Source organism: Polypterus senegalus, chromosome 7, assembly GCF_016835505.1.
Source record: "Polypterus senegalus isolate Bchr_013 chromosome 7, ASM1683550v1, whole genome shotgun sequence".
Taxonomy (NCBI): domain Eukaryota; kingdom Metazoa; phylum Chordata; class Cladistia; order Polypteriformes; family Polypteridae; genus Polypterus; species Polypterus senegalus.
In genome coordinates this window covers 33,772,254-33,796,993 of record NC_053160.1, presented here as the reverse complement: position 1 = coordinate 33,796,993, position 24,740 = coordinate 33,772,254, and the positions used below count along the sequence as shown (strand labels likewise).

Sequence of the window (24,740 nt, the reverse complement as noted above, 5' to 3'; positions counted from 1 at the left end):
TTTGTGTACGTGTCAAGAGGGGCCCCAATGAAGGAAAGGTCATCTTTCCTGTGTCTAACAGGCACGTTCCTAAAGAAGGAAGTTCACCTTATCTTATGACAGTCACCTTTATGAATAACCTGCCGTTATAATAAAACAGCTTTTAATCTTTAGTAACTTGCAAATGGTTAAATTTTCTTTCACACAGAACATTGACAGCGGTGATCAGAAGATGGCAAATCAAAAAATCACGACAATCCTGGTGTCCAAATAACATCCAAGATGGCATTGTGATGGTCTTACCATCAGAATGATAAAAATAATAAATAAACAATGTGAAAAATGCCCCCAAAATACCAAAAATAAAACAGTCAATTTCCCAAGGTACCAAAACATGGATTCATCCACAGTTATGTATTTTGATAAGAAAAAACATTATGGCTGTCAAATACAGAAAGACCAAATGCTTCCGTAAATAGTGCTTTGGTCACCAGAAGTTCCATGTCTTGTTTGGGCTCACCTTTATGCCAAGGACCATTCCCCGGTGCTAAATTAAAGTATGTCTGAAGTAGCATATGGAGCCTGCATGGTTGATTGACCATCCTTCCTTCCTGTGAGTTACAGCATTTGTGGCACAGAGTCAGCTGGGTGAAGCTGTATATGAACAGGTTACGTGTCTGGATTGGTTTGGTGAAGGACTGAAAAACACAATTCATTAACCATAGCTAAATATTTGCATGATCCCAAGCAGTTTTTTATCCAGTTGCGTGAGCCGAGAATGTTTCATATGTTCAAATTTAAATGATTAAATAATTATTTTAGATTTAGCCATTTAATCTGGTCACATAATCCCAAAATAGTGATTTTTTTTTAAATATTTGATGAATGGAAAAACAGTAAAGCACAGAAACTGGCTTCATCAAGCACACTAATTTTAGCTCAACTTTTTAAACTAGCAACAGTTTTTATGCAAGGTATTGGTGCTTCTTGTTCTTAGGGAAATATTACTGAAATCATGACTCTTGAAGGCCACGTCTGGTACAAATATTTTTCTTTATTCACATCCTCCCACTTTCTACTGTTTTTGAACTGTTGCATTTTCAGTTCATTTATCCTTTCATTTTCCATCTTCATTAATTCCACTTCAGGATTGCAAAGACCTAAAGTTCATAGTAACAGCTAGAGGCTCAAGCAATAACTGACCATGGAAGAGGCCCCTGTCCAATACACCAAGTCTTTCTTATACCAGCCCAGTTTGGAGTCTCCAATTAATTTAACATGCACTGGAAGAAAGAAGGAAAATGAAGGATTTTATAAAAATCTATGAGAAAACATTTTAACTTTACATAAAAAGTGACAGATTACGGGACCTCTAACATGACAGTACTATCACATTACTGCGTTTTTCCTAAGCTGTACTTTATTTTGAAGATTGTGAAGCTTGTTATGAACATGGCTACAGTTGTCTGACCAACCATTCATTTTCTTTTTTTTCCATTTATTGGATTTATTAAAAGCATGTAATGTTCCATATAATAAAGTTAAACTTAAAAAAACTAAATTCATTTCAACCCCCACCCATGAAATTGAGAGGAAGGCCAACAGCCAGAGTAAAACTTTGAGAGTAGTACTTCTCCCCAGTATACAGTAAATGCTTATTCTAAAATATTATTGATTAGATTTTGCCAGTTTTTAAAAAGGTTTTGAATAGATCCTCTAAGTGAAAATTTGATTTGTTTCCAATTTCAAATAGTATATAACATCAGTTATCCACTGACTTTAAAAGTAGTGGGCTAGGATTCTTCCAGTTGAGCAAGATAACTCTACGTGCCAATAGTGAAGTAAAGGTAATTACAGTTTGTTTGTCCTTCTCCATCTGGGAGTCCACCAAACACAGCTGTTAGTGGATTAGGAATGATTGTGACACCAAGGAGGTCTGATAGGCATTTAAAGATTTTTTGCCCAGAATGATGTTAATTGGGTACAAACCCAAAAAATGTGGCCTAGTGAGGCTTGAGCTCGATTGCAACGTTTGCAGGTTGGATCTCACCCTGGAAACACTTTGGACAATTTTAAACAAGACAGATGTGCTTGATAAAACATTTTAAGTTGAATAATTGAATGCTTTGCGTATATGGAGCTAGAGTGAGTTATGTGCATGGCTGCCTTCCACTCCTTTTCTGAAATATTAAATGAGAGATCCTTTTCCTACTGTACTCTGGGATCTTTAAAAGAAAGGGACGTTAAAATGGTTTTATATATTATCTTCAAGACTGATCAATATTTCTTCTGTAATAGACATAGGTGGAGGGTGAGGAAAATTTGGCAGATTTCATTTAGCAAAGTTTCTAATTTGGAGATAGTGGAAAAATTGTGTTGATGGCAAACTAAATTTGGAGGGTAATTGTTTGTAGGATACAAAGACGTTATTTATATACAAATCTCTAAATGATTCAATCCCATACATTTTCCAAACATTAAAAACTGTACGTTTGAGAGGGTGAAAAAAGGTGGTTAATCATGTAGAGGTGCCACAGATACTGTATAATGTTCTCTAACTTGAAGTGCTTCATACATTGGTTCTGGCAGTGCCTTGCTGACATTTCAGTACGCAAGCAATGATATGAGAATGCAGTCAGACTTCTTTTTTTGGGCTCATACGCTGTCAATTCTAAATACTAGTGTGGAGAGCCGGTCAGGTGCTGAAGAGTCTATAGCTGCAGGTGGAAGCTGCCGCCGCACTTCCCGTGGCATCACACATATACTTTGTCAGCATGCCCATGTCGATCAAATACGGGAAGCTCTGCAGTCTACTTGTGACTTTACGCTGTAAGAAGATAAGTAAATAAATCAAGGTGAAAAAGTAAATAACATTTGATGTGGCTTTTATATAAGTTACATATAAATGTTTTTATTTATATAAAGACCATCACAAAACATAATCACAAACACAACTTTACTCGATACCTTGGCGAACCCTGTTAGCCCTGTTGTTTCGAATATGGACAAGTGTAGGGCAGACTGCTGCAGCTGCGTTGCTCTTATGTGTGAGTGGACGATTCTTGTCGGGAGGGCTTCTGTTCTCTTTCACCTATGTAGAGCCATCATCCACATCTGAGTTCACCTCTGTTATAGCACGTCTTTATTTGAAAACAGCAGTGTCAGATTGGAGGGAGCATGAAAGTGACTGAGAGAATAAAATTGAATAAAAAGTAAAAAACACTAACGTTTACAAGTACCATAAATTTACACCGGGAGTTACAGACTCAAAACACATGTATGGTTTTATTGTATAATAGTAACAATAAGAGCAGCTCACTACTCAAAACAATAATTGTGGGAAGCGGCCAAGATGGAACATGCAAACTCTTGATTATGAGTCAGCAGTTCTTACCACTGTACCATCCAAGAAATCGTGTCAGCTTTGTACCTTAACCGGATTTCTTTTTCTTCGGTTATTATCTTGACTAAAAGCGCACTTGTTTTGTTATATGTGCACCTTTTGTGAAAGTGTTTATTTGATATTTGGACTTCAGGCATTATACACGTCATGTCTACATTTTGTCAACTATTACTAAAATATGAAAAAATGTTTCTTTTTTAGTTATGTGTTCAACAATTTCTGCCTTGCATTTCATCTTACACTTACCCAGAATGCTGTAGACACAGAACACACATTAAAGGCATGGATTCCAAATTAAATATGATATGATATATTTTTTACCCTATTCAACACCAGGAAGCTCACACACAGATAGGGAACCTTGGCTTGAGCTGGGAGAGCTTTTTCCCCAAGCTGAGCTCCATCAAGGCAGGGGATGCTGCTGCTAGTGCTGATCAACACATTTACAAAACAAAAGACGCTAATGGAGTGGTGCGAAGGGATTTAAGATGGGCCGGGATTTTTCATAGGCTTCAGGGATTCTAGTGTTAAGTGAGTCTCCTGTAAAAATACTATCTTGGTGTTTAGACCTGTTAAGTGAGAGAATGCTTTCTTCTTCTTTAATTTGTGATTGAGACCTTTGACATTCTGTCTCACAAAGTTCACTGTTTGGTCATGGAGAGATTGCTTCTGAACTTTTGCTGTCATTTTATAGTCTAAAATTAAGGTAGTACATTGTTGCTTTAACCTTAATTTCCAATAGTGCCGGGAGTTATGGCTATGAAGCCTATTGTTGTGTTGGCACTTACAATTGTGGGGATAAAAAGGACAGATCAGAAATAGCTTGTTCTCTTTCTCTCCTCCCCCAGACCACCTGCCTCCCCAAGTGAGGCTAGGGCCACACTTCATGAAGTCCCAGTTCTATGACATGCCTAGAGACAGAGCACATCCAGAAAAAAACAAGCCCAGAAGCAGCAGTGTAGAAGAAATAAAGCAGAGATATCTAATGGCAATACAATCCAAATAATACAAACCTAGAATATAATCTTGAACAGGCCCAAAAGAATAAACCCAGGGTATGATGTTAAATAGTCCCGTTTGGGAGAAAAAAAATTAAACATATAAACATATACACAAACGTAAATAAATATATATATATATATATATAGACACACACATACACATATAATTCTAATTGTAATTAAAACATTGAAGCAGCAGGCAAGGAAATAGAATGTATAATAATGGCAAAAGTCTAACTGCAGGTGAAATCTTCTTTGTCTTGCCAGGGCAGGATGCAACTCACAATCATATTTCAAAAAGTGTCTGGATCAATTTTTTTTAGCTCTTTCATCCTGAGAATTAAAAATGTAGAACTTACCTTGAATATCTAATCTCAATTTAGCAGGATACAATATGCTTTATCATAAGCACTGTTTAATGCTGTAAAATACAGCATGTTTAGCATCTGTTGAAGGTGAAAAATCAGAGAAAATGTGAATGTGGTTATTTTCAAATTTAATCTCTTGTTTCAGTCTGAGAAGCAACATCAGATTTAGTTTAGATTGTAATTCGTTCAATGAGGCTTCTAGGATCTGAGCCATTCGACTCACGTATGCGGTTAGCTGCTAATATCCTGATGTCTGATTTGAAGTCCTCTCAAATTATTTGAGAGAATAGTTCAGAAAAGACTTTCGCTGGATTTAGGCTTTCAAAGTTTTCATGGAGACCTCCAATTCTGATATTATTTCTTCTATAGCCATCCTCCAGCGCAGCTAGTCAGTCTCCAAGCGCTGTGCATTGTAGTCATTGCTTTTTCGTCAGTAGCAGAAGCCAGTTCTTCAACTATTTCAATACGAGTCATGAACATTTGCTTAATGTCTTCAAGCTGAACACCAAGTACTCTAAATTTATGTTCAAACTTACTCACATTTTCCTGTATTTTTTCCTGAATTTTTTGTAGCATACGTTTAAAGGTTCCCTTAAGCGATTACTTAAACATATCTCTAACTCTTTAATATCCTGAAGTTGCTTCTCATTTGTCATGTCTATGTCCTGTATATCTTTCTTTATATGCTTTGTAATATTCTTTATATTACTCTTTATGTCGTTTATGCCAAAAGGAGTGTGGTAGTTATTGCAGTGGTCATTATGGCGATCATTACCTACAGCTCGGACTGTTTATCTCAGTCTTCTCTGTGCTCCGAGGATGGAGTAGCAAGTCCAGTCAGAGTCAGTGTCACTCACTCGTAGCGGGTAGTTGACATTGCAGAAATTAAAGCCATTTTCACTTTCACTGATCCTTCTGGAATCGACGACTTCTTCTGGTCCAACACATTTGCACTTTCACTCCCATTTTTGCTCTCAGCTGGAGGCTTTGGCAGTCTCTGATAGGCTGTACCTTGAACTTGACCTTGAGGCCTTTTTAGGCTTGGATAAAGCTTTACCCATGCTTATATATACTTGCATATACACAGGCCCGTTTCTAGAGGCGAAGCCGCCATTGTGCCATTTAATTTCAGCCGCCCTCTCATCCTATAATACCTATAATACCTTCACTCATTTTCTAAACCAGTGTATTTAAAATTAAAAATTTCCCAAATTTCCTTAATGTCAAAAAAAAAAAAAGAAAATTTCTTTGTATGTAGAAGAAAACTTAACTTACGCATTTAACGAATCAGCGACAAGTTAAATTAATTCATCAGGAAAATTTCGATTAACATTACAAAAACTTTTGATTGATATGCTGCGTACTTGAGCTGCCACAATTCACGTGTTGTGACTTCTTTGAAGCAAGTTACCAACATTCAATGGGAAAAGACGAGCCCAGCGCCGAGCCTGCAATTTTTTAAATTGGTATTCTGAAATAATAATCATAAATTAAAAAGTTTCATTTTACAGTTAGTCTTAAATTGGGTCAAATCTAAATATGAGAGAAATATTAAAAAATTTAAGTATCCAGTGTATGATATTTTAAATTTTAGTTAGTTTGATTTTTGGATGAAATACTCCTTTTCAGTAATGTTATTAAGCAGCTAATGTCTCCCCCATACTCACATGCAGTCTCACAAAAGCAGATATCACAATATCTACTGAGATAACTGAAAAAGTGATTTATTGACAAATCTGATTTGAAAAGTGCTTCACTGCTTTGGGTTCATTGAAAAACAAGGGGAATATTTATGATACTGTCAATAACACAGTTTACATTTCCTTTAGAGTGAACGTAAACTTTCCAGAAGCCTGTTGACATCACTTCCTGTTAGGACAGCACCAACTCTGCCCCCTTTCGATTCCTCCACCTTGCAACAGGAAACCATTGTTCATTTGGAACCTGAATTAACACCATTACCTGTATGTGGAGTCATTTACAGGGAACAAGATCCTTCTGAACATCAACCAAGACATTCTTTTCTAAAACTTCTAATTTTGGTTTCTTCATCTTGGACATTAATCGTGGTGCCCTTTGGATGCCTTCTTTTGCTTGTTTTGTGTTTTTCCACAAGATTTTAGGAGTTTGTGTAAATTAAAATATTCTAATTTGTTTTGATATTCTATAATTCATATGGAATGTCATACAGTTCTATGAAAAAAGCATTTGCCTCATTCCTGAAATCCTTTAGCTTTGTATATTTGTCACAATGAATTGCTTCAGATCTTTACACAAAATGTAATATTAGAACCACGGTAAGTATATAAGCCAAATTCTTAATTGTCCACCGCTTGTGGCCTGGTGTCAAGAAGGGCAGCAAAGAAGCCACTTCTCTCCAAGAAAAAACATCAGGGATCAGACTGATATTCTGCAAGAGGTATAGGAACTGGACTGCTGAGGACTGCTAGGGTAAAGTCATTTTCACTGATGAATTCCCTTTCAGATTGTTTGTGGCATCCGGAAAAAAGATTGTCTGGAGAAGAAAAGGTGAGTGCTACCATCAGTCCTGTGTCATACCAACAGTAAAACATCCTGAGACCATTCATGTGTGGGATGCTTCTCAGCCAAGGGAGTGGGCCATGAATAAAGAATGGTAACAAAACATCCTCTGAGAGCAACTTCTCCCAACTATCTAAGAACAGTTTGGTGACAAACAATGCTTTTTCCAACATGATGGAGCGCCATGCCATAAGGCAAAAGTGATAGTTAAGTGGATTGGGGAACAAAACTTTGAAATTTTAGGTCCATGGCCAGGAAACTCCCTAGTCCTTAACCCCATTGTGAACTTGTGGTCAATCCTCAAGAGTGGTGGGTGGACAAACAAAAACTAACAATTTCTGACAAACTCCAAGCATTGATTATGCAAGGATGGGCTGTCATCAGTTACGTTTTGGTCCAGAAGTTGATTGGCAGCATGCCAGGGTGAATTGCAGTGGTCTTGACAAAGAAAGAAGGGCCAACTCTGCAAATATCGACTCTTTCCATAAACTTAATGTAATTGTCAATAAAAGCCTTTGAAACTTATGAAATGCTTTGTAATTATACTTCACTACACCATAGAAATATCTGACAAAAAGATCTAAAAACACATGAAGCAGCAAACTTTGTGAAAACCAATACTTGTGTCATTCTAAAAACTTTTGGCCACGACTGTATATTGACACTTACCATGGCAATGAAGTCATCACTAAAAATTTTCTAGAAGAACACCGTGCCTTAATCAAAGTAAATTACAGAAGAGATGAGAAAAAAACCTGTTGAAATATACTCATCAGGAAAGAATAAAAAACATTTCTAAGGCTCTGAGACTCTTCTGCACCACAGTGAAAAGCCATATTCTTTAAATATATAGCCAGTTCTGCAAAGAAGAGCGGTCTAAAATTCCTCAACAGTGATGTGAATGAGTGATATAAAATTATAGAAAGTGTTTAGTTGTGATTATTGCTAGTACTGGTGCTGTAAGCAAGCATTTAATCAATGGGGGCGATTACTTTTTCACACAGGTGATGATGTTGTTGGTTAACTTTTTTTTCTTGAGTGAAGAAAGTGTGTTCCCTTTCTCTAATATTGCATTTTGTCTAAACATCTAAAGGCATTTATAGTGTAAAATATTCAAAAATGGAGGATATCAGCAAGGGGGCAAATACCGTTTCATAGCACTGTAATAACGTTTGAATTTCTAGCATTGGATTTAAACAATTATCTGTTTCTCAGTTAAAAGACAGAAACTGCACACAAATAAATTTAGTACAAGCACATGGCAGGATAAATAAGTCCATGATGATCATATCATTCTTTATTAAACTTGTACTGAAATCCCACAAATGCTATTTGTTATTACCCTGTGGAAAAGAATCCCCCACTGTGCCACGCATAAAATGAAAGCACCAAAGTGTATAATAATCTGTGTAGAACAGAATGCTTTAGAAGGTCGTTTGTTTCCAAGGCTGTGAGATTTTATAATGTTTTTGTCAATACAAGTCACGCATGACTTGATCACCACTCTAACTTCCAACACTGTAACAATTGTCCCATTTGTACTTTTTACTATTTGTTTAATTAGGTTTATTCTTCTTGCTTTTATAATAGTTTTTAATTATTTTTATTGATGTGTTTGTGCTAACGGACACCTCAATTTCCTTGAGGGGTTGGCTATAGTATCTATCTATCAATATTAAAAGTATGAAAATTTCAGGCTTTCTAACTTTTATTCAATAACAAAACACAGTATAGTTCATACATTAGAAAATCTCTCTATTATATCAAAACATCTTAGGATGAGACGAGACTTTTTCACAGAGACGAGATGTGACTTTCTTAGAGAGACACTTTCACGTCCCGCGAGATGAGACTTTGTGCCAAGCGATTTAACCACACTGCGGCTGGAAATAAAAGACAAAGAGTAGATGACAAAGTAGAATGTCATAAAGAATTCAAAAATGTTGGTGCGATACACAAGCAGAGCAGATTAGAGATAATGGAAGTACGAAAATTCGAACGTCTCCAAAAAATGATAGTAAAGATCGCATTAGCGCAAGCAAATGGAAATTATTACTCGATGAAATAACGGAACAGCAAAAAGAGATCAAATATATTGTTCGGATTTAAACTCGAAGACTTGTAGATCGTCTAATTTGTGTTGTCATCAGGGAAAACTAGTGTTTCTTCCCAATGAAGATGCTTATCCACGAGAATTAAAAGATTTGTTTGGTGAAAGTGAAATCCACATATGCTGTCACGCTTGGGTCACAGAGTTGCACAGATACACAGGAGATTTTAGAGACAGAAATGTTATTCAGACGCTTCAAACAAACATAAGCCTCTTTCAGGAGTGAATTGAGCTTGTGTGTAGTCAGAGTGGACAGTTCCGTCTCTTAATTAAAAGAATAGAAAATCTTCCTCTTCATAGCGACGTGCCTCAGGAGTGGGACCCCGAACAGGAGCAGAGGATGTCTGGGGGAGAAGAGAGACAAGGTAGTGAGACAAAAGTACAGCTGCTGTACAGGCTTTTAAATGTTTGAAGTACCACACGAGATGCACATCACGTGGCACGGCAGCAGCAGCAAGACAGCAGCTTATCGAGCAAAGAGGAGGTAAAAAAAAACTATATTTGATTCCCATTGTATCACCGTTTAAGAAGGGGTTTTGGTGGAGCGACCGCGTCTCCTTAGGGTGCGTTCAGCCCCCCCTCTTCACAACGCAAGAGGCAGAGATGTGAAGTGGCTGGTGCTTAGTGCGGGATGGGGGGGTTGGCAAGTGGATCGAGCAGAGGGCGAAAACTGGACATAAGAAAAATGACAACTCAAACATACATGCACAAAAGTAGGATCCATAGTACCTCATTATCCATACCATCTGCTCTAAATACAAGATTTTTGAACAGTTTAGTTTTCCTGATAACAGTTCAGCACTTAATATTTTAAGACCAAAATAAAACAAAAAAACGGTGGTAGTTTAGAACATTTAAATTCTTGGGGATGGTACGCCAAGACAAAAGGCTGAGAGCCCTATGCCACGAGGAGGCAGAGGGGACTTTAACACTTAGGTGTGCATGTCTGAATGCTATGAAACAGACAACACCACATCTTAAAGACGTGACTCAATGTGCCCTGCGATAGACAGGTGCCCTGTCCAGGATCTGATCCTGCCTTGCCCCCCAGTGCTACTGGGATGGGCACTTGCTTCTAACATGAACTTCATTTGGACTATTTACACAATTGTCACTTTTGAGAATGAATTGTTTGTTATTCCTCAAATTATCCTGATCTGTTATAGGTTCTGTAAAAATGTATTGAGTTTCTATCCTCAGAGTATTGAGTAAGTGGTTACAAGTTATGAACCCTGTAGTTGTTTTATTTTTCGGTGTGCTTTCTTGCTTTACTTGTAAATATTACCACAACAGCTTATTATAATATAAACAGAAGTGGTATTATGAAGTCAAAAGCTTTGACGTTGTATGTTTGCGTTAGAGGCGCTGCTCCACTGCTCTCTAAACCGATGAGTAATTCAGTAACAGCTGCCTCTACGTTGTGTTTTGTGAGGAATGTGAACTTTGTCATTTTAGAGATTTTATACATGAATGACTTACAAAATGTGACCTTTCATGAATAGCAACAGACACCCATACAAGTTGTTCCATCTTTTTCCCCTGTAGATTAATCGTTAAACTAATTAGGCTTAAATGAATCTTTTTGGCAAACTGTACTTTGATTCTCTATATATAAGCCACAGCCGGAGTTTTATGTGCCTTTTACTGAAAAACAAAAGTTGGGCCAGGATTATTCAAAGAAATTACAGCTTTACTACTCCATCATGGCTACTGACAATACTGGCATCAGAAGCAATCGCAGCAGTGGAGATTTCTCCATGAACATTTTTTCCATGAGTCCTTACCCACCTAATAGATATGATACCGAAGTAACAGACAGAGACAAGGCAGGAGCCACTTTAATATTCTCTGGTGTCTTTCTGAGTTTAGTTGGAATAACTTTCACTATTATGGGATGGATCAGATATGATGCTGTTTCACATTTTGAGTGGACACAACTGCTGGGTCCCATCCTGCTCTCAGTGGGAGTAACCTTTGTATTCATTGCTGTGTGTAGATTTCGGATGTTGACCTGCAAGTTTTGCAAGGAGAGTGAGGACAGACTCTCTGAGGCCGATCAGACACCTTATGGACAGTCCTTTGTCTTTACAGGCATTAATCAACCAATCACATTCCATGGGGCTACTGTGGTCCAATACATACCCACTACAGCTGCCAGTCTAGCACAAGAGGGCATTACTCTGAGCCCAGCGTGCCTCCCATCACAAAATGTTAATCAACGACATGGATCAGTAGGGACTATTGTGTGCCCCCCACAATACTGTGCAGTATATGCGCTGGATAACCCTGCCTTTCTGGGCGATGAAAACTGCTTGTCGTATCAGGCCTCCACCACTGACGATACCAGGTAAGTACTTTTTATTCTTGAAATTAGTCGTGTTCTTTAAATCAAGGTAGGAGTTGATGTAACATTCACATGCATTGAGGGACTTTGTTAAGGGTTTGAAAAGTTGGATCATTTTTAATTATTGCTTATTAACTTCATCAAAACCATGCACGTCATATTTTTGCTTTTTAGATAGATAGATAGATAGATAGATACTTTATTAATCCCAAGGGGAAATTCAGCAGCAGTATACTGATACAAAGAAACAATATTAAATTAAATAGTAATAAAAATGAAAAAAAAATTTAAAAAATTAAAATAAAATTAATGTTCGCATTTACTCCCCCGGGTGGAATTGAAGAGTCGCATAGTGTGGGGGAGGAACGATCTCTTTAGTCTGTCACTGAAGCTACTCCTCTGCCTGGAGATGACACTGTTCAGTGGATGCAGTGGATTCTTCATGATTGACAGGAGTTTGCTTAGTGCCCGTCGCTCTGCCACAGATGTTAAACTGTCCAACTTTACTCCTACAATGGAGCCTGCCTTCTTAACAAGTTTGTCCAGGCGTGAGGCGTCTTTCATCTTTATGCTGCCTCCCCAGCACACCACCGCGTAGAAGAGGGCACTCGCCACAACTGTCTGGTAGAACATCTGCAGCATCTTACTGCAGATGTTGAAGGATGCCAACCTTCTCAATAAGTATATTCTGCTCTGACCTTTCTTACATGGAGCATCAGTATTGGCAGTCCAGACCAATTTGTCATCCAGCTGCACTCCCAGATATTTAAAGGTCTGCACCCTCTTATTTTTGTAAAAATAAGTCATATTGAAAAATACATGTATTAGTGGGGTTCATGAAATACTTTTTAAATACCATTTATAAATATCATAATGTACTAGGGTGTTGTACTGTGTTAGAAGTCAAGCAAAATCAATGCATCTCTCGGACTGACCCAGACAACCTGACTACAGATCCACATTGTATGGAAAACTCATCAAAATCTTCAAAAGACTTGGTTGGACAATTATCAAAAGATCTTGACTATACATTTTTCTGCTCTCTTCCTAAACTAATCTTAGCCTGAAGAGGTCTATTAATTTTTGACATCTAAGTTGTCTTACTTAAAGGTTTTCCAATGCCACATTTGTCCTAGTGTCTATATAAACACAGGGAATTTCAGTTTCTGTATTACATCTTGCCTGAAGAAGGGGCCTGAGTTGCCTCGAAAGCTTGCATATTGTAATTGCTTTAATTAGCCAATAAAAGGTGTAATTTTGCTTGACTTCTTATTAAAAATCATAATGGAATACAGGCCCAAATAGGCTTATTGTGGCTGAAATAGCTTTTATTGACACCAAATTCAAACTCAAGTGATGTAAAAAAACAAAATGTCCTGTTGTTAATTGAGCCTGAGGTGGTCTATGACTAATTGTAACTCATATTGCTTAACACAAATTTTTAAAAAGAAGTACTGATGGAGAATTAAAAATTATTTTGAAGTCCACATGTGCATTCACAAGTCACTGATGTGATGGCAAGTTGTCAGCCACTCCTGTGCTTTCAATAGCTTATATTGGGGATAATTTAGCCATTAGCAGTGGTTATCAGACATATAAAAGAGGAAAATACACACACACACATATTATTGCTGCGCAGACAGGAACATTCTCAAAGAATTGATTTAAACAGGAGCTGTCACTCAGACACACGCAGCATACAAGGAGTGACGATGGTGTCATCCTGCATTAGCTCGTTTCTCAGATCAAAAGAACGGATAGCCTTCCTGCACAAAAGAGGAGACAGAAAGTGAGCCCAAAGCCGGGTCAGGGGCCGGTTTTAAATGTCCCCCACATCAACCACCAGACAACACACGTGTTATTCGATGACCCTGCGAACTTGCAGTTTCACCGGCAGTGGATAACCAGTCCCTGCTTATGTTAACAGACTTTCAGCACACAGGACAATTTTGGGGTTGTTGGTGTCTCAAAAATCTCACTATATATATATTATGAAATTAGCGCTATATAGCGCCCAACCCGGCACAGACTCACTCAGAGGCATGTGTAAAAAACACAGAGACTTTTATTTTCTTCACCTGTGGGGCATGTCTTCCCCGTGAACCCCACAGGCAATACACAGTCACAACAAGCACTTTGAAATCACCACCACTCCTCCTTGGCAACCTCGTCCTCTTCCTCCCAATTCTGGCCCTGAGTGGTGGTTTCTGGCCCTTTTTATAGTCCACCTGGAAGTGCTCCAGGTGCTTGATCACCTGTTCCTGATTGCACTTCCGGGTGGGGCTGTAGAGTTGTCCAGGCCGGTTCAGGGATCCATGCAGCACCCCCTGGTGGCCACCCCAGATCCCTACAGGGCTGTGGAGAACTCCATCTCCCATGGAGCCCTGTGGGAAACTGAGGCACCCTCGTCAGCCAGGGAGGCTGCCACCAAGCATCCTGAGGGAGGTACTGAGGAGCCCATGGTTGCTCACCCAGAACATATGTAGAAAGGGTGTCCCGGCCGGGCATGGGACCCAGCTGCCCGTCACAATATATATATATATATTGTAAAAAAGACAAGAAACAATCATAAAGGTTTGGGGTTTCCGGCCCTGTATACTGTAGAAATATTAAATTGTTGGAAAAACACATCCACAACGGTCAATCAGAACAGTACATCAGTTTTGGCCTCCCAAAGATGGCGGAGAAGGAACATTTATAGAGAAGGGACTGGAAGAAGAGGGGTATGCTGGGTAGTAGCCGAGTTGAATGGTGGGATTGCTGACATCATAGGTTGAATATTGAGGAAGGGCGGAAGTAACGTAGTGCGGGTAGTGGTGCAGGCAGATTCATGGCGGCGGTGTGTCTTTCTTTCTGTGGAAAATAAAGAGAAAGGTTAGTACCCCGCCACTCCCTCCTGACATATGATTTTGCGATATCATTTGGGTCCGTCCACGGCCCCCCATTCGCACGTGCGTGACAATATATATAGTAAATTATAGTATAGTAATTATATGGTATAGTAATATATAGTAAATTAAGCAGTAATTGAGGTTGCATAAAATAGTTGTGTGACTCAAGACAGACGGTTCTGAAAATTCACCAATGCACTTTAAATATGAGTTTTTGAAAAATGAAAAAATTGCTCAGCATGCAAAATATCTCATTTAAAACTGAAGTTCCTGACAAATGTCCTTGAAGAATAAGTGTATCAAACTTTAATGAAATTCACCCACTGGGAGCCAAGATGTTTCATGGGAAGAGACAGACAGACAGATGTGATAATGACAATAAATACTTTCATAGATAATGCAAGTGATCCTAAAAATGTTCCCTTTAGCATTGGTGGACGTCTTACAAGGTGGGACAGGTACAGTGTTAACTGTTTTCTGAATGACCCCACTCCATGATCATAAACAAGGTGAACTTATAAGTATCCCCACACATATATTACTAGTCAAAGTTTGGATACACTCAGAAATGTTCATGTTTGTATAGCATTTGATAGATTTTATAAATCAAGACACCATTAGATTGATGTACAAATATAGCCAAGTCATTTCTAGTGTTGCTAATGGCTATTACTACTTGTAATAACCGATTAGAACAGCAGGTTTCAGCAGTACTTACACAATTATAAAGGTTTCTCTGATAACCTACTAGCATTTTTGTATGACTAATTGAAGATAAACTAAAGATGTTGATTGTAACGACACTGAAGGAAAGGCTGCTGAAAAAGGGGCTTTGCAATCATACTTGAATAATAAATAAAAATCTGTTATTTCAAGCACCAATACCCATTAGCAATACTAGAAATGTCTTGGCTGTATTTTAACATCAATTTAATGGCATCTTGAGATAAAAAATGGATTATTTTCTATAAATAACACGAAAATTCCTAGGTGTGGTAAAAATATTGACTAGTAATGTACATATCATAATAAAAATTCATACTTTCTATTTGCCAGGTGAAGGTATAGAACTTTAGCACTTCAATAATTATATAAGAAACAATTGATTTCAATCTATATCTGTAAAAGAACATGAAGAATAATGGAGAAAGTAAAATAAAGTTAATAATTAATGTATCTATCTATTTTCCTAACTTATCTTTTACCATACAGTGCCCTTGGCAGTCAGAGCTAATGTCTGCAGTTTTGCGTAGTAAGCAGAAGAGAACCATGACAGGAATTCCAGCCCATCAGCGGGCCCATTGATGAACATGCCTAGTTATATTGTGCAGGATTAGAGCTGTCAATTAACCTAATAGGCTCATTTTTGGGATACAGGAGTAAGTTGCGTGTCAAACCCCCTGTTCCGATCTGTCAAGCTGAGTGACATTTTTTTTAAAGCAGCGATGCCTTGAAATTTGTATGTGTTCCAAATCTTTGCATTATAGAAGATATTTTAGAATGTCATAATCAAAAATAAGTTTCAGTGTTCTTCATCTGGCCTAAGTTGCCACGAAAGCTTGCATATTGTAATCTTTTAGTTAGCCAGTAAAAAAAAAAATTTGCTTGACTTCTCATGATATTAAAAGCCAAAACCAACTGCACTCTACACTTTTCTTCTTATTAATCTTTCCCCGTCAACTTTACAGTAAAATAATACCTGCTTACTTCTACAAACATTTTCATGCTGTCCTTATCACATACAGTGCATCCGGAAAGTATTCACAGCGCATCACTTTTTCCACATTTTGTTATGTTACAGCCTTATTCCAAAATGGATTAAATTCATTTTTTTCTTCTGAATTCTACACACAACACCCCATAATGACAACGTGAAAAAAGTTTACTTGAGGTTTTTGCAAATTTATTAAAAATAAAAAAACTGAGAAATCACAAGTACATAAGTATTCACAGCTTTGCTCAATACTTTGTCGATGCACCTTTGGTAGCAATTACAGCCTCAAGTCTTTTTCAATATGGTGCCACAAGCTTGGCACACCTATCCTTGGCCAGTTTCACCCATTGCTCTTTGCAGCACCTCTCAAGCTCCATCAGGTTGGATGGGAAGCATCAGTGCACAGCCATTTTAAGATCTCTCCAGAGATGTTCAATCGGATTCAAGTCTGGGCTCTGGCTGGGCCACTCATGGACATTCACAGAGTTGTCCTGAAGCCACTCCTTTGATATCTCGGCTGTGTGCTTAGGGTCGTTGTTCTGCTGAAAGATGAACCGTCGCCCCAGTCTGAGGTCAAGAGTGCTCTGGAGCAGGTTTTCATCCAGAATGTCTCTGTACATTGCTGCAGTCATCTTTCCCTTTATCCTGACTAGTCTCCCAGTTCCTGCCGTTGAAAAACATCCCCACAGCATGATGCTGCCACCACCATGCTTCACTGTAGGAAATGTATTGGCCTGGTGATGAGCGGTGCCTGGTTTCCTTCAAACGTGGCGGCTGGCATTCACACCAGAGAGTTCAATCTTTGTGTCATCAGACCAGAGAATTTTGTTTCTCATGGTCTGAGAGTCCTTCAGGTGCCTTTTGGCAAACTCCAGGCGGGCTGCCACGTGCCTTTTACTAAGGAGTGGCTTCCGTCTGGCCACTCTACCATACATGCCTGATTGGAGGATTGCTGCAGAGATGGTTGTCCTTCTGGAAGGTTCTCCTCTCTCCACAGAGGACCTCTGGAGCTCTGACAGAGTGACCATCGGGTTCTTGGTCACCTCCCTGACTAAGGCCCTTCTCCCCCGATCGCTCAGTTTAGATGGCCAGCCAGCTCTAGGAAGAATCCTGGTGGTTCCGAACTTCTTCCACTGTGCTCATTGGGACCTTCCCCAGATTTGTGCCTCAAGACAATCCTGTCTTGAGGTCTACAGACAATTCCTTTGATTTCATGCTTGGTTTGTGCTCTGACATGAACTGTAAACTGTGGGACCTTCTATAGACAGGTGTGTGCCTTTCCAAATCATGTCCAATCAACTGAATTTACCACAGGTGGACTCCAATTAAGCTGCAGAAACATCTCAAGGATGATCAGGGAAACAGGATGCACCTGAGCTCAATTTTGAGCTTCATGGCAAAGGCTGTGAATACTTATGTACATGTGATTTCTCCGTTTTTTTATTTTTAATAAATTTGAAAAACCTCAAGTAAACTTTTTTCATGTTGTCATTATGGGGTGTTGTGTGTAGAATTCTGAGGAAAAAATGAATTTAATCCATTTTGGAATAAGGCTGTAACATAACAAAATGTGGAAAAGTGATGCGGTGTGAATACTTTCTGGATGCACTGTATATGTATATTTCCTTGCTCTGTCATATTATAGTTTTGCAGCAAGTCTGACAGAAGTATTTTCAAAGCAAATTTGACATGTTAGGTTGCATCATAATTTTATATTCAACTTCGAACCACTGCTTTCAATCTAGAGTGATAAATCCAACTAAAGGAAATATGTGACGTGCACTTTTGCTTTTCAATATTGTATGTGGCACTCTTTTGAACTGGCGATGGAGAAAAACCTTGAGAAACATAGAACTGATTATTGTCATACAGAATGTCTCTCTTCTCATTAGGTCTATGTAATAGATTTTCATTGTTCTGATATGGGTCAAATTTAACAATGATGGTCATAGTAGAATGTTTACCAGGTAGGTGAGGGCTCTTTCTATTTCAACTTTGACATGAATTCAATGGAATATTTAGGCAGCCCTTTAACAAACACCAAGAATTCTCAAGTTTTTACACCTGTTCCAATAAGTTGAATTCTAGAGAAAATGTTTCATTTTCCTTGTTTGTAACTTCCAAAAGGCCATTTTTAAAGCTGTATATGATCAGCTGCAGTATTGTGGTGGAAGGAGAGACTACAACCGACTCATTAACAAAATGTGGGCAATATTGATTAATACTGACTTGACCGAAATGTCATCATGTTCTTAAGAACAGGCATGTGATTTTCTTTGTCTGTAAATATCCAAAGCATTCATTTGGTGATTGTCATTAAATCTCCTTCAGGAATGAAGAAACCGAAGAAGAATGTGATGGACGAGTCCTTGCGGATGAAGCAGCTGACAACACTCCTCCTCCTGCTTATGATGACATATTCCCTGCTTCTCTTTCAACTGACAGCACCACATGATTGATCTTTTTTCTCCCAACTTTATAACAATATTTATGTGACTATTAGTATCCAGAAATGTAATTCTGGTAACTAAAGGACATATACAGTAACATGCCCTTAATGATTTGTTAGGTGTCATATTATTTTTGGAGGCAGGATGGTGGTATAGTGGTTAGAGCTTCTTCTTCACAGATCCAGCTTCCTGGATTCGATTCTCACACTCAGCTGCTGCGCGTGTGGAGTTTGCTGTAGTCTTTCTCTGGGCACTCCAGTTTTCTGGTCATTTTCCAAAGACCTTCAGGTTACTTTGACTGAGGATTCTAAGCTGACCCAGCTTGATGCTTATTTGTATGTGAGTGGACCCTGCAATGGTCTTTCTCCACACCATGTTTGGTTATGGCTTGAGCCCAGTGCTGCCAGGATAGGCTCCAGACTCCTTTTAACCCTGAATTTTGAGAATGCTATATAAAGTTACAATATTATTTTTTGCTGGCTATAGCATACTTTTCAACTGTTGAGCTTTTCAGTGAAATGCTACACTAAATTTAACAATGTCTTGTAATAGCTGATGATTCACAAATTATGAATTTGTTGACATGCTTCGATTTTTTATATTCTCGTTAGACTGTCAAATTTTACATATTACAGAAAATCTATGACCATTGAAGACTTGTCAGCTACCAAGGATGTGGAAACTGCCGTTTCATACATGAATGTTAAAGCAAAGTGCACTGAGCCTCCTGTGCCTATCAGAACAAGTCCAAAGTGGTGGCCCAGTGGAAGTAATTAACATGGTGAAGGAACTGGAGAGTCACAGCTATATTGTTTGAAATGTATGAATATTCATTTTGAAATGCTACTTCACATCAAGGCATATTTATACTGTTGTTACCAGGTAAAAGAGAGCAGGCAGAGGATTGGGTTTGGCTGAAAATAAACAGCATGCTTTTGGTTTATTTCAAATGTCCAACTGTTCTCTTGAGAGATGCTGCCGCTCGAGTCATGAGGCAAACCAATAAAACAAATAAGGCGGTCTGCATACTCTATTACGCTTAACTGGCCTCCATCTGTTTGGAGTCTATTGTTTCAGGATAACGCTGGGGAATAATAGGCTTGTTAACTGTAATATTTTGAAGCAATTTGCTACCTGTTAAGTCTCCCAGAGTTGCAAGACTGTTTATGTCTAAAAAAGGTCAATATGAAAAATGTAGACCTTTTATGAAAATAAACACAAATGAGTGCTTAGTATAATTTGTTTTATTCCTGTGTGCTGGTGGCATCATCAAGGAAAAGGATAAGTTTACATTTGGACAGTAGAAAGCCCATGAGCCTGTGCAGTACTGGTCACGGATTCCATACAAAGTCAGCAAGGTTACTTTCCAATGAGAGTTATTTACCTTTAAGAACTAAGCTCACATTCCCTTCAAATATTAAATTACATATGCATCAACATAAGTACTTACTTCAGCAATGAAAGTCATGACTGAAATATCTATATATCCCATATTATTCCACATGCCACATGCACTTCAGAAGAGGGCATCCACCTGAAGCTAAGCAGGTTTGGACCCAACCAGTACTTCGACTGGAAACCAACTAGGAAAAGCTTCGGTTGCTGCTGGAAGAGGCGTTGGTGAGGCCAGCAGGGGCCGCTTACCCTGTGGTCTGAATGTGGAGCCCAATGACTTACTGCAGTGATGGGGACATGGTGCTGTTAGGATGAGACATAAAACCAAGGTCCTGACTCTCTGTGGTCATAAAGGAACTCTGGGCGTCCTTCGTAGAAGAACAGGGTGTATCCCGATGTCCAGGCTAAATTGACCTCCGCTGTCTAGTCATTCTGGCCCCCTAATCAACCCCGTCTCTAATTGGCTATCTCTCCCACCCCTTCACCAACTAATAGCTAATGGGTGGGGCGCGTAGTGCCACAAAATGGGAGCCATCGCATCATCCAGGTGGATGCTACAAATGAGTGTGGCTGAAGTGGCTTCCCTCACAATAAAATAATTTGAGTAGTGAGAAAAGTGCTATATAAATGTAACGATTATTAGTATTATTCATGATAGGATCATGGGGTTGCTGGAAAATGTCATTTCAATAAAAAAACAGAAGTATATAAGAATGGATGAGTGACTGGGTGGATATTAATTTTGCACCAACAAACTCCCTATTAAGTCATTAACACTTAAAGTTATATTACTGATCACTGCTGTACTGATTATCAAATCGCTGCTAATGTATGGAAGAAAATGAGTTGGTTCAATATAAATGTTACAATATTAATGTTATGTAATACCTGAATGACGAGAAGCAGAAACATAACATTTCAGTGATAAAACGACTCCATTCAAGTTGTCCCACCTCTAGCCACATTTTGGAGTATATCTTACCTCCACTTAGCTAGTGATACCTTTTTATTTACTGATTTGTAAAGTTAGTCCTGTTTCTTGGGGAGATGGGCTTGGGAACAGCCAGTATATAAATAAATATATACCTGTATATAAATATATATATATATATATATAGAGAGAGTGAGTGCGTAAGTACACCAATTCATGACCGAGTTACAAGTATTTTCTGTTTTCAGGACAGGCATTGTTCTTTCAGTCAGGTACAGTTAGCTAGGCGATGTGTCTACTAGAATTTATTTTCTCTGACTTTAAAATTTGAAATTACTACTTTTGTAATTCTTTTCTGCAAGGTTCAAATAAGAAACAGATCAAGGGAAGTCTTTCTTTAAAGGACAAAGTAAAAGAATAATTAAGTTTAACTCACATCTCATCTTTTTAGACAAAGCAAATATGAAGTCAAATAGTCTAAACTAAACAACTGTTAAAATCAGAATCAATACCTAAATTATTTGTTTGAATTGTATGTTTGGGCAGCCCTCTTACTATTATGACCACCATGATGTCATGTGTCACATGACCCATAATAATGCACCTGCCAACCATGTAGTATTATAGAGACCAGACTCACAAAATTGCTAGCAACAATTGCAAATAACATATAAAAATAGTCATAACCAAAAGAAAAGAAAGCAATGTCATTATACTAATAAAAAATTATAGCTGAAAATGAAAAACATGATTTAACAATAAACAAATATTAGTAGCAAACTCTTATAATGCAATCCTGACTCTCTTTTATTATTATTTTGTACTTATAAAACACTCTTTCTATATATTTTGTCCATGATGCTAACTGTGGCTAAAAGGACTGTTGTAAACACCCAGCACCCTCTGTATGTCACTTCTTATATACAGTAGATATGGATAGATAGATAGATAGATAGATAGATAGATAGATAGATAGATAGATAGATAGATAGATAGATACTTTATTAATCCCCAAGGGGAAATTCATCATACTCCACTAGCAGTATATTAAATAACAATATTAAATTAAAGAGTGATAAAAATGCAGGTATAACAGACAATAACTTTGTATAATGTTAACGTTTACCCCTCCCGGGTGGAATTGAAGAGTCGCATAGTGTGGGGTCTCCTCAGTCTGTCAGTGGAGCAGGACGGTGACAGCAGTCTGTCACTAAAGCTGCTCCTCTGTCTGGAGATGATCCTGTTCAGTGGATGCAGTGGATTCTCCATAATTGACAGGAGCCTGCTCAGCGCCCGTCACTCTGCCATGGATGTCAAACTGTCCAGCTCCATGCTTACAATAGATCCTGCCTTCCTCACCAGTTTGTCCAGGTGTGAGGTTTCCCTCTTCTTTATGCTGCCTCTCCAGCACACCACTGCGTAGAAGAGGGTGCTCGCCACAACTGTCTGATAGAACATCTGCAGCATCTTATTGCAGATGTTGAAGGACGTCAACCTTCTCAGGAAGTATAGTCTGCTCTGACCTTTCTAACATAGAGCATCAGTATTGGCAGTTCAGTCCAATTTATAATCCAGCTGCACTCCCAGGTATTTATAGGTCTGCACTCTCTGCACACAGTCGACTCTGATGATCACGGGGTCCATGAGGGGCCTGGGCCTCCTAAAATCCACCACCAGCTCCTTGGTTTTGCTGGTGTTCAGTTGTAGGTGGTTTGAGTCACACCATTTAACAAAGTCCTTGATTAGTTTCCTATACTCCTCCTCCTCCTGCCCACTCCTGATGCATGATGCAACTTTATGTATATACAATAAATAATTTACTAATCAGTGTCTGGATTAAAGCAAGGAAAGTTGAAAGATTAGAGACATCCAGTGATAAGAAGACAATATCATAGTTAGAAGAGTTTTCTTTGATTTTATTTTTGCTAATACAGTCGTGGCCAAAATGTTGAGAATGACACAAGTACTGATTTTCACAAAGTTTGCTGCTTCAGTGTTTTTAGATCTTTTTGATCATGCAATGGGTGACACCTCAGCACCACCCCAGTTCAGATGGAATGGGACAGTGGGAGGTTTTTTATGGTGGCTGGTGTGCCAATTCTGCCACCAACCCCAGGTTTTTCCCTAAGCAGGTTTGGACCCAACCAGTACTCGACTGAAACCAACTAGAAAAGCTCTGCTGCTGCTGAAGAGGTGTTGGTGAGAGGGGCCCTTCTGTGGTTAGGAGCCAATGACTTACTGCAGTGATGGGGACATGGTGCTGTTAGGATGAGACATAAAACCAAGGTCCTGACTCTCTGTGGTCATAAAGGAACTCTGGCGCCCTTCGAGAAGAACAGAGGTGTATCCCGATGTCCAGGCTAAATTGACCTCCGCTGTCTAGTCATTCTGGCCCCCTAATCAACCCCGTCCTCTGATGGTATCTCTCCCACCCCTTCACCAACTAATAGCTAATGGGTGGGGCGATGCCACAAAATGGGAGCCATCGGATCATCCAGGTGGATGCTACAAATGAGTGTGGTGAAGTGGCTTCCCTCACAATAAAATAATTTGAGTAGTGAGAAAAGTGCTATATAAATGTAACGATTATTAGTATTATTCATGATAGGATCATGGGTTGCTGGAAAATGTCATTTCAATAAAAACAGAAGTATATAAGAATGGATGAGTGACTGGGTGGATATTAATTTTGCACCAACAAACTCCCTATTAAGTCATTAACACTTAAAGTTATATTACTGATCACTGCTGTACTGATTATCAAATCGCTAAGCTAATGTATGGAAGAAAATGAGTTGGTTCAATATAAATGTTACAATATTAATGTTATGAATACCTGAATGACGAAGCAGAAACATAACATTTCAGTGATAAACGACTCATTCAAGTTGTCCCACCTCTAGCCACATTTTGGAGTATATCTTACCTCACTTAGCTAGTGATACCTTTTATTTACTGATTTGTAAAGTTAGTCCTGTTTCTTGGGGAGATGGGCTTGGGAACAGCCAGTATATAAATAAATATATACCTGTATATAAATATATATATATATATATAAAAGAGAGAGTGAGTGTAAGTACAATCAATTCATGACCGAGTTACAAGTATTTTCTGTTTTCAGGACAGGCATTGTTCTTTCAGTCAGGTACAGTTAGCTAGGCGATGTGTCTACTAGAATTTATTTTCTCTGACTTTAAAATTTGAAATTACTACTTTTGTAATTCTTTTCTGCAAGGTTCAAATAAGAAACAGATCAAGGGAAGTCTTTCTTTAAAGGACAAAGTAAAAGAATAATTAAGTTTAACTCACATCTCATCTTTTTAGACAAAGCAAATATGAAGTCAAATAGTCTAAACTAAACAACTGTTAAAATCAGAATCAATACCTAAATTATTTGTTTGAATTGTATGTTTGGGCAGCCCTCTTACTATTATGACCACTCATGATGTCATGTGTCACATGACCCATAATAATGCACCTGCCAACCATGTAGTATTATAGAGACCAGACTCACAAAATTCTAGAACAATTGCAAATAATATATAAAAATAGTCATAACCAAAAGAAAAGAAAGCAATGTCATTATACTAATAAAAAATTATAGCTGAAAATG

The 24,740-nt window shown here is 38.4% G+C and overlaps 1 protein-coding gene across 1 annotated transcript; it reads left to right on the top strand.

Moving 5' to 3' along the window:
• Positions 1-11,060: 11,060 nt before the first annotated feature.
• tmem174 (transmembrane protein 174) lies at positions 11,061-20,284 on the top strand. The gene is made up of 2 exons (XM_039758017.1): positions 11,061-11,749; positions 18,683-20,284. The coding sequence occupies exons 1-2, from the start codon at positions 11,106-11,108 to the stop codon at positions 18,804-18,806; spliced, it is 768 nt and encodes a 255-aa protein (XP_039613951.1). The 5' UTR covers positions 11,061-11,105; the 3' UTR covers positions 18,807-20,284.
• The last annotated feature ends 4,456 nt before the right edge of the window (positions 20,285-24,740 follow it).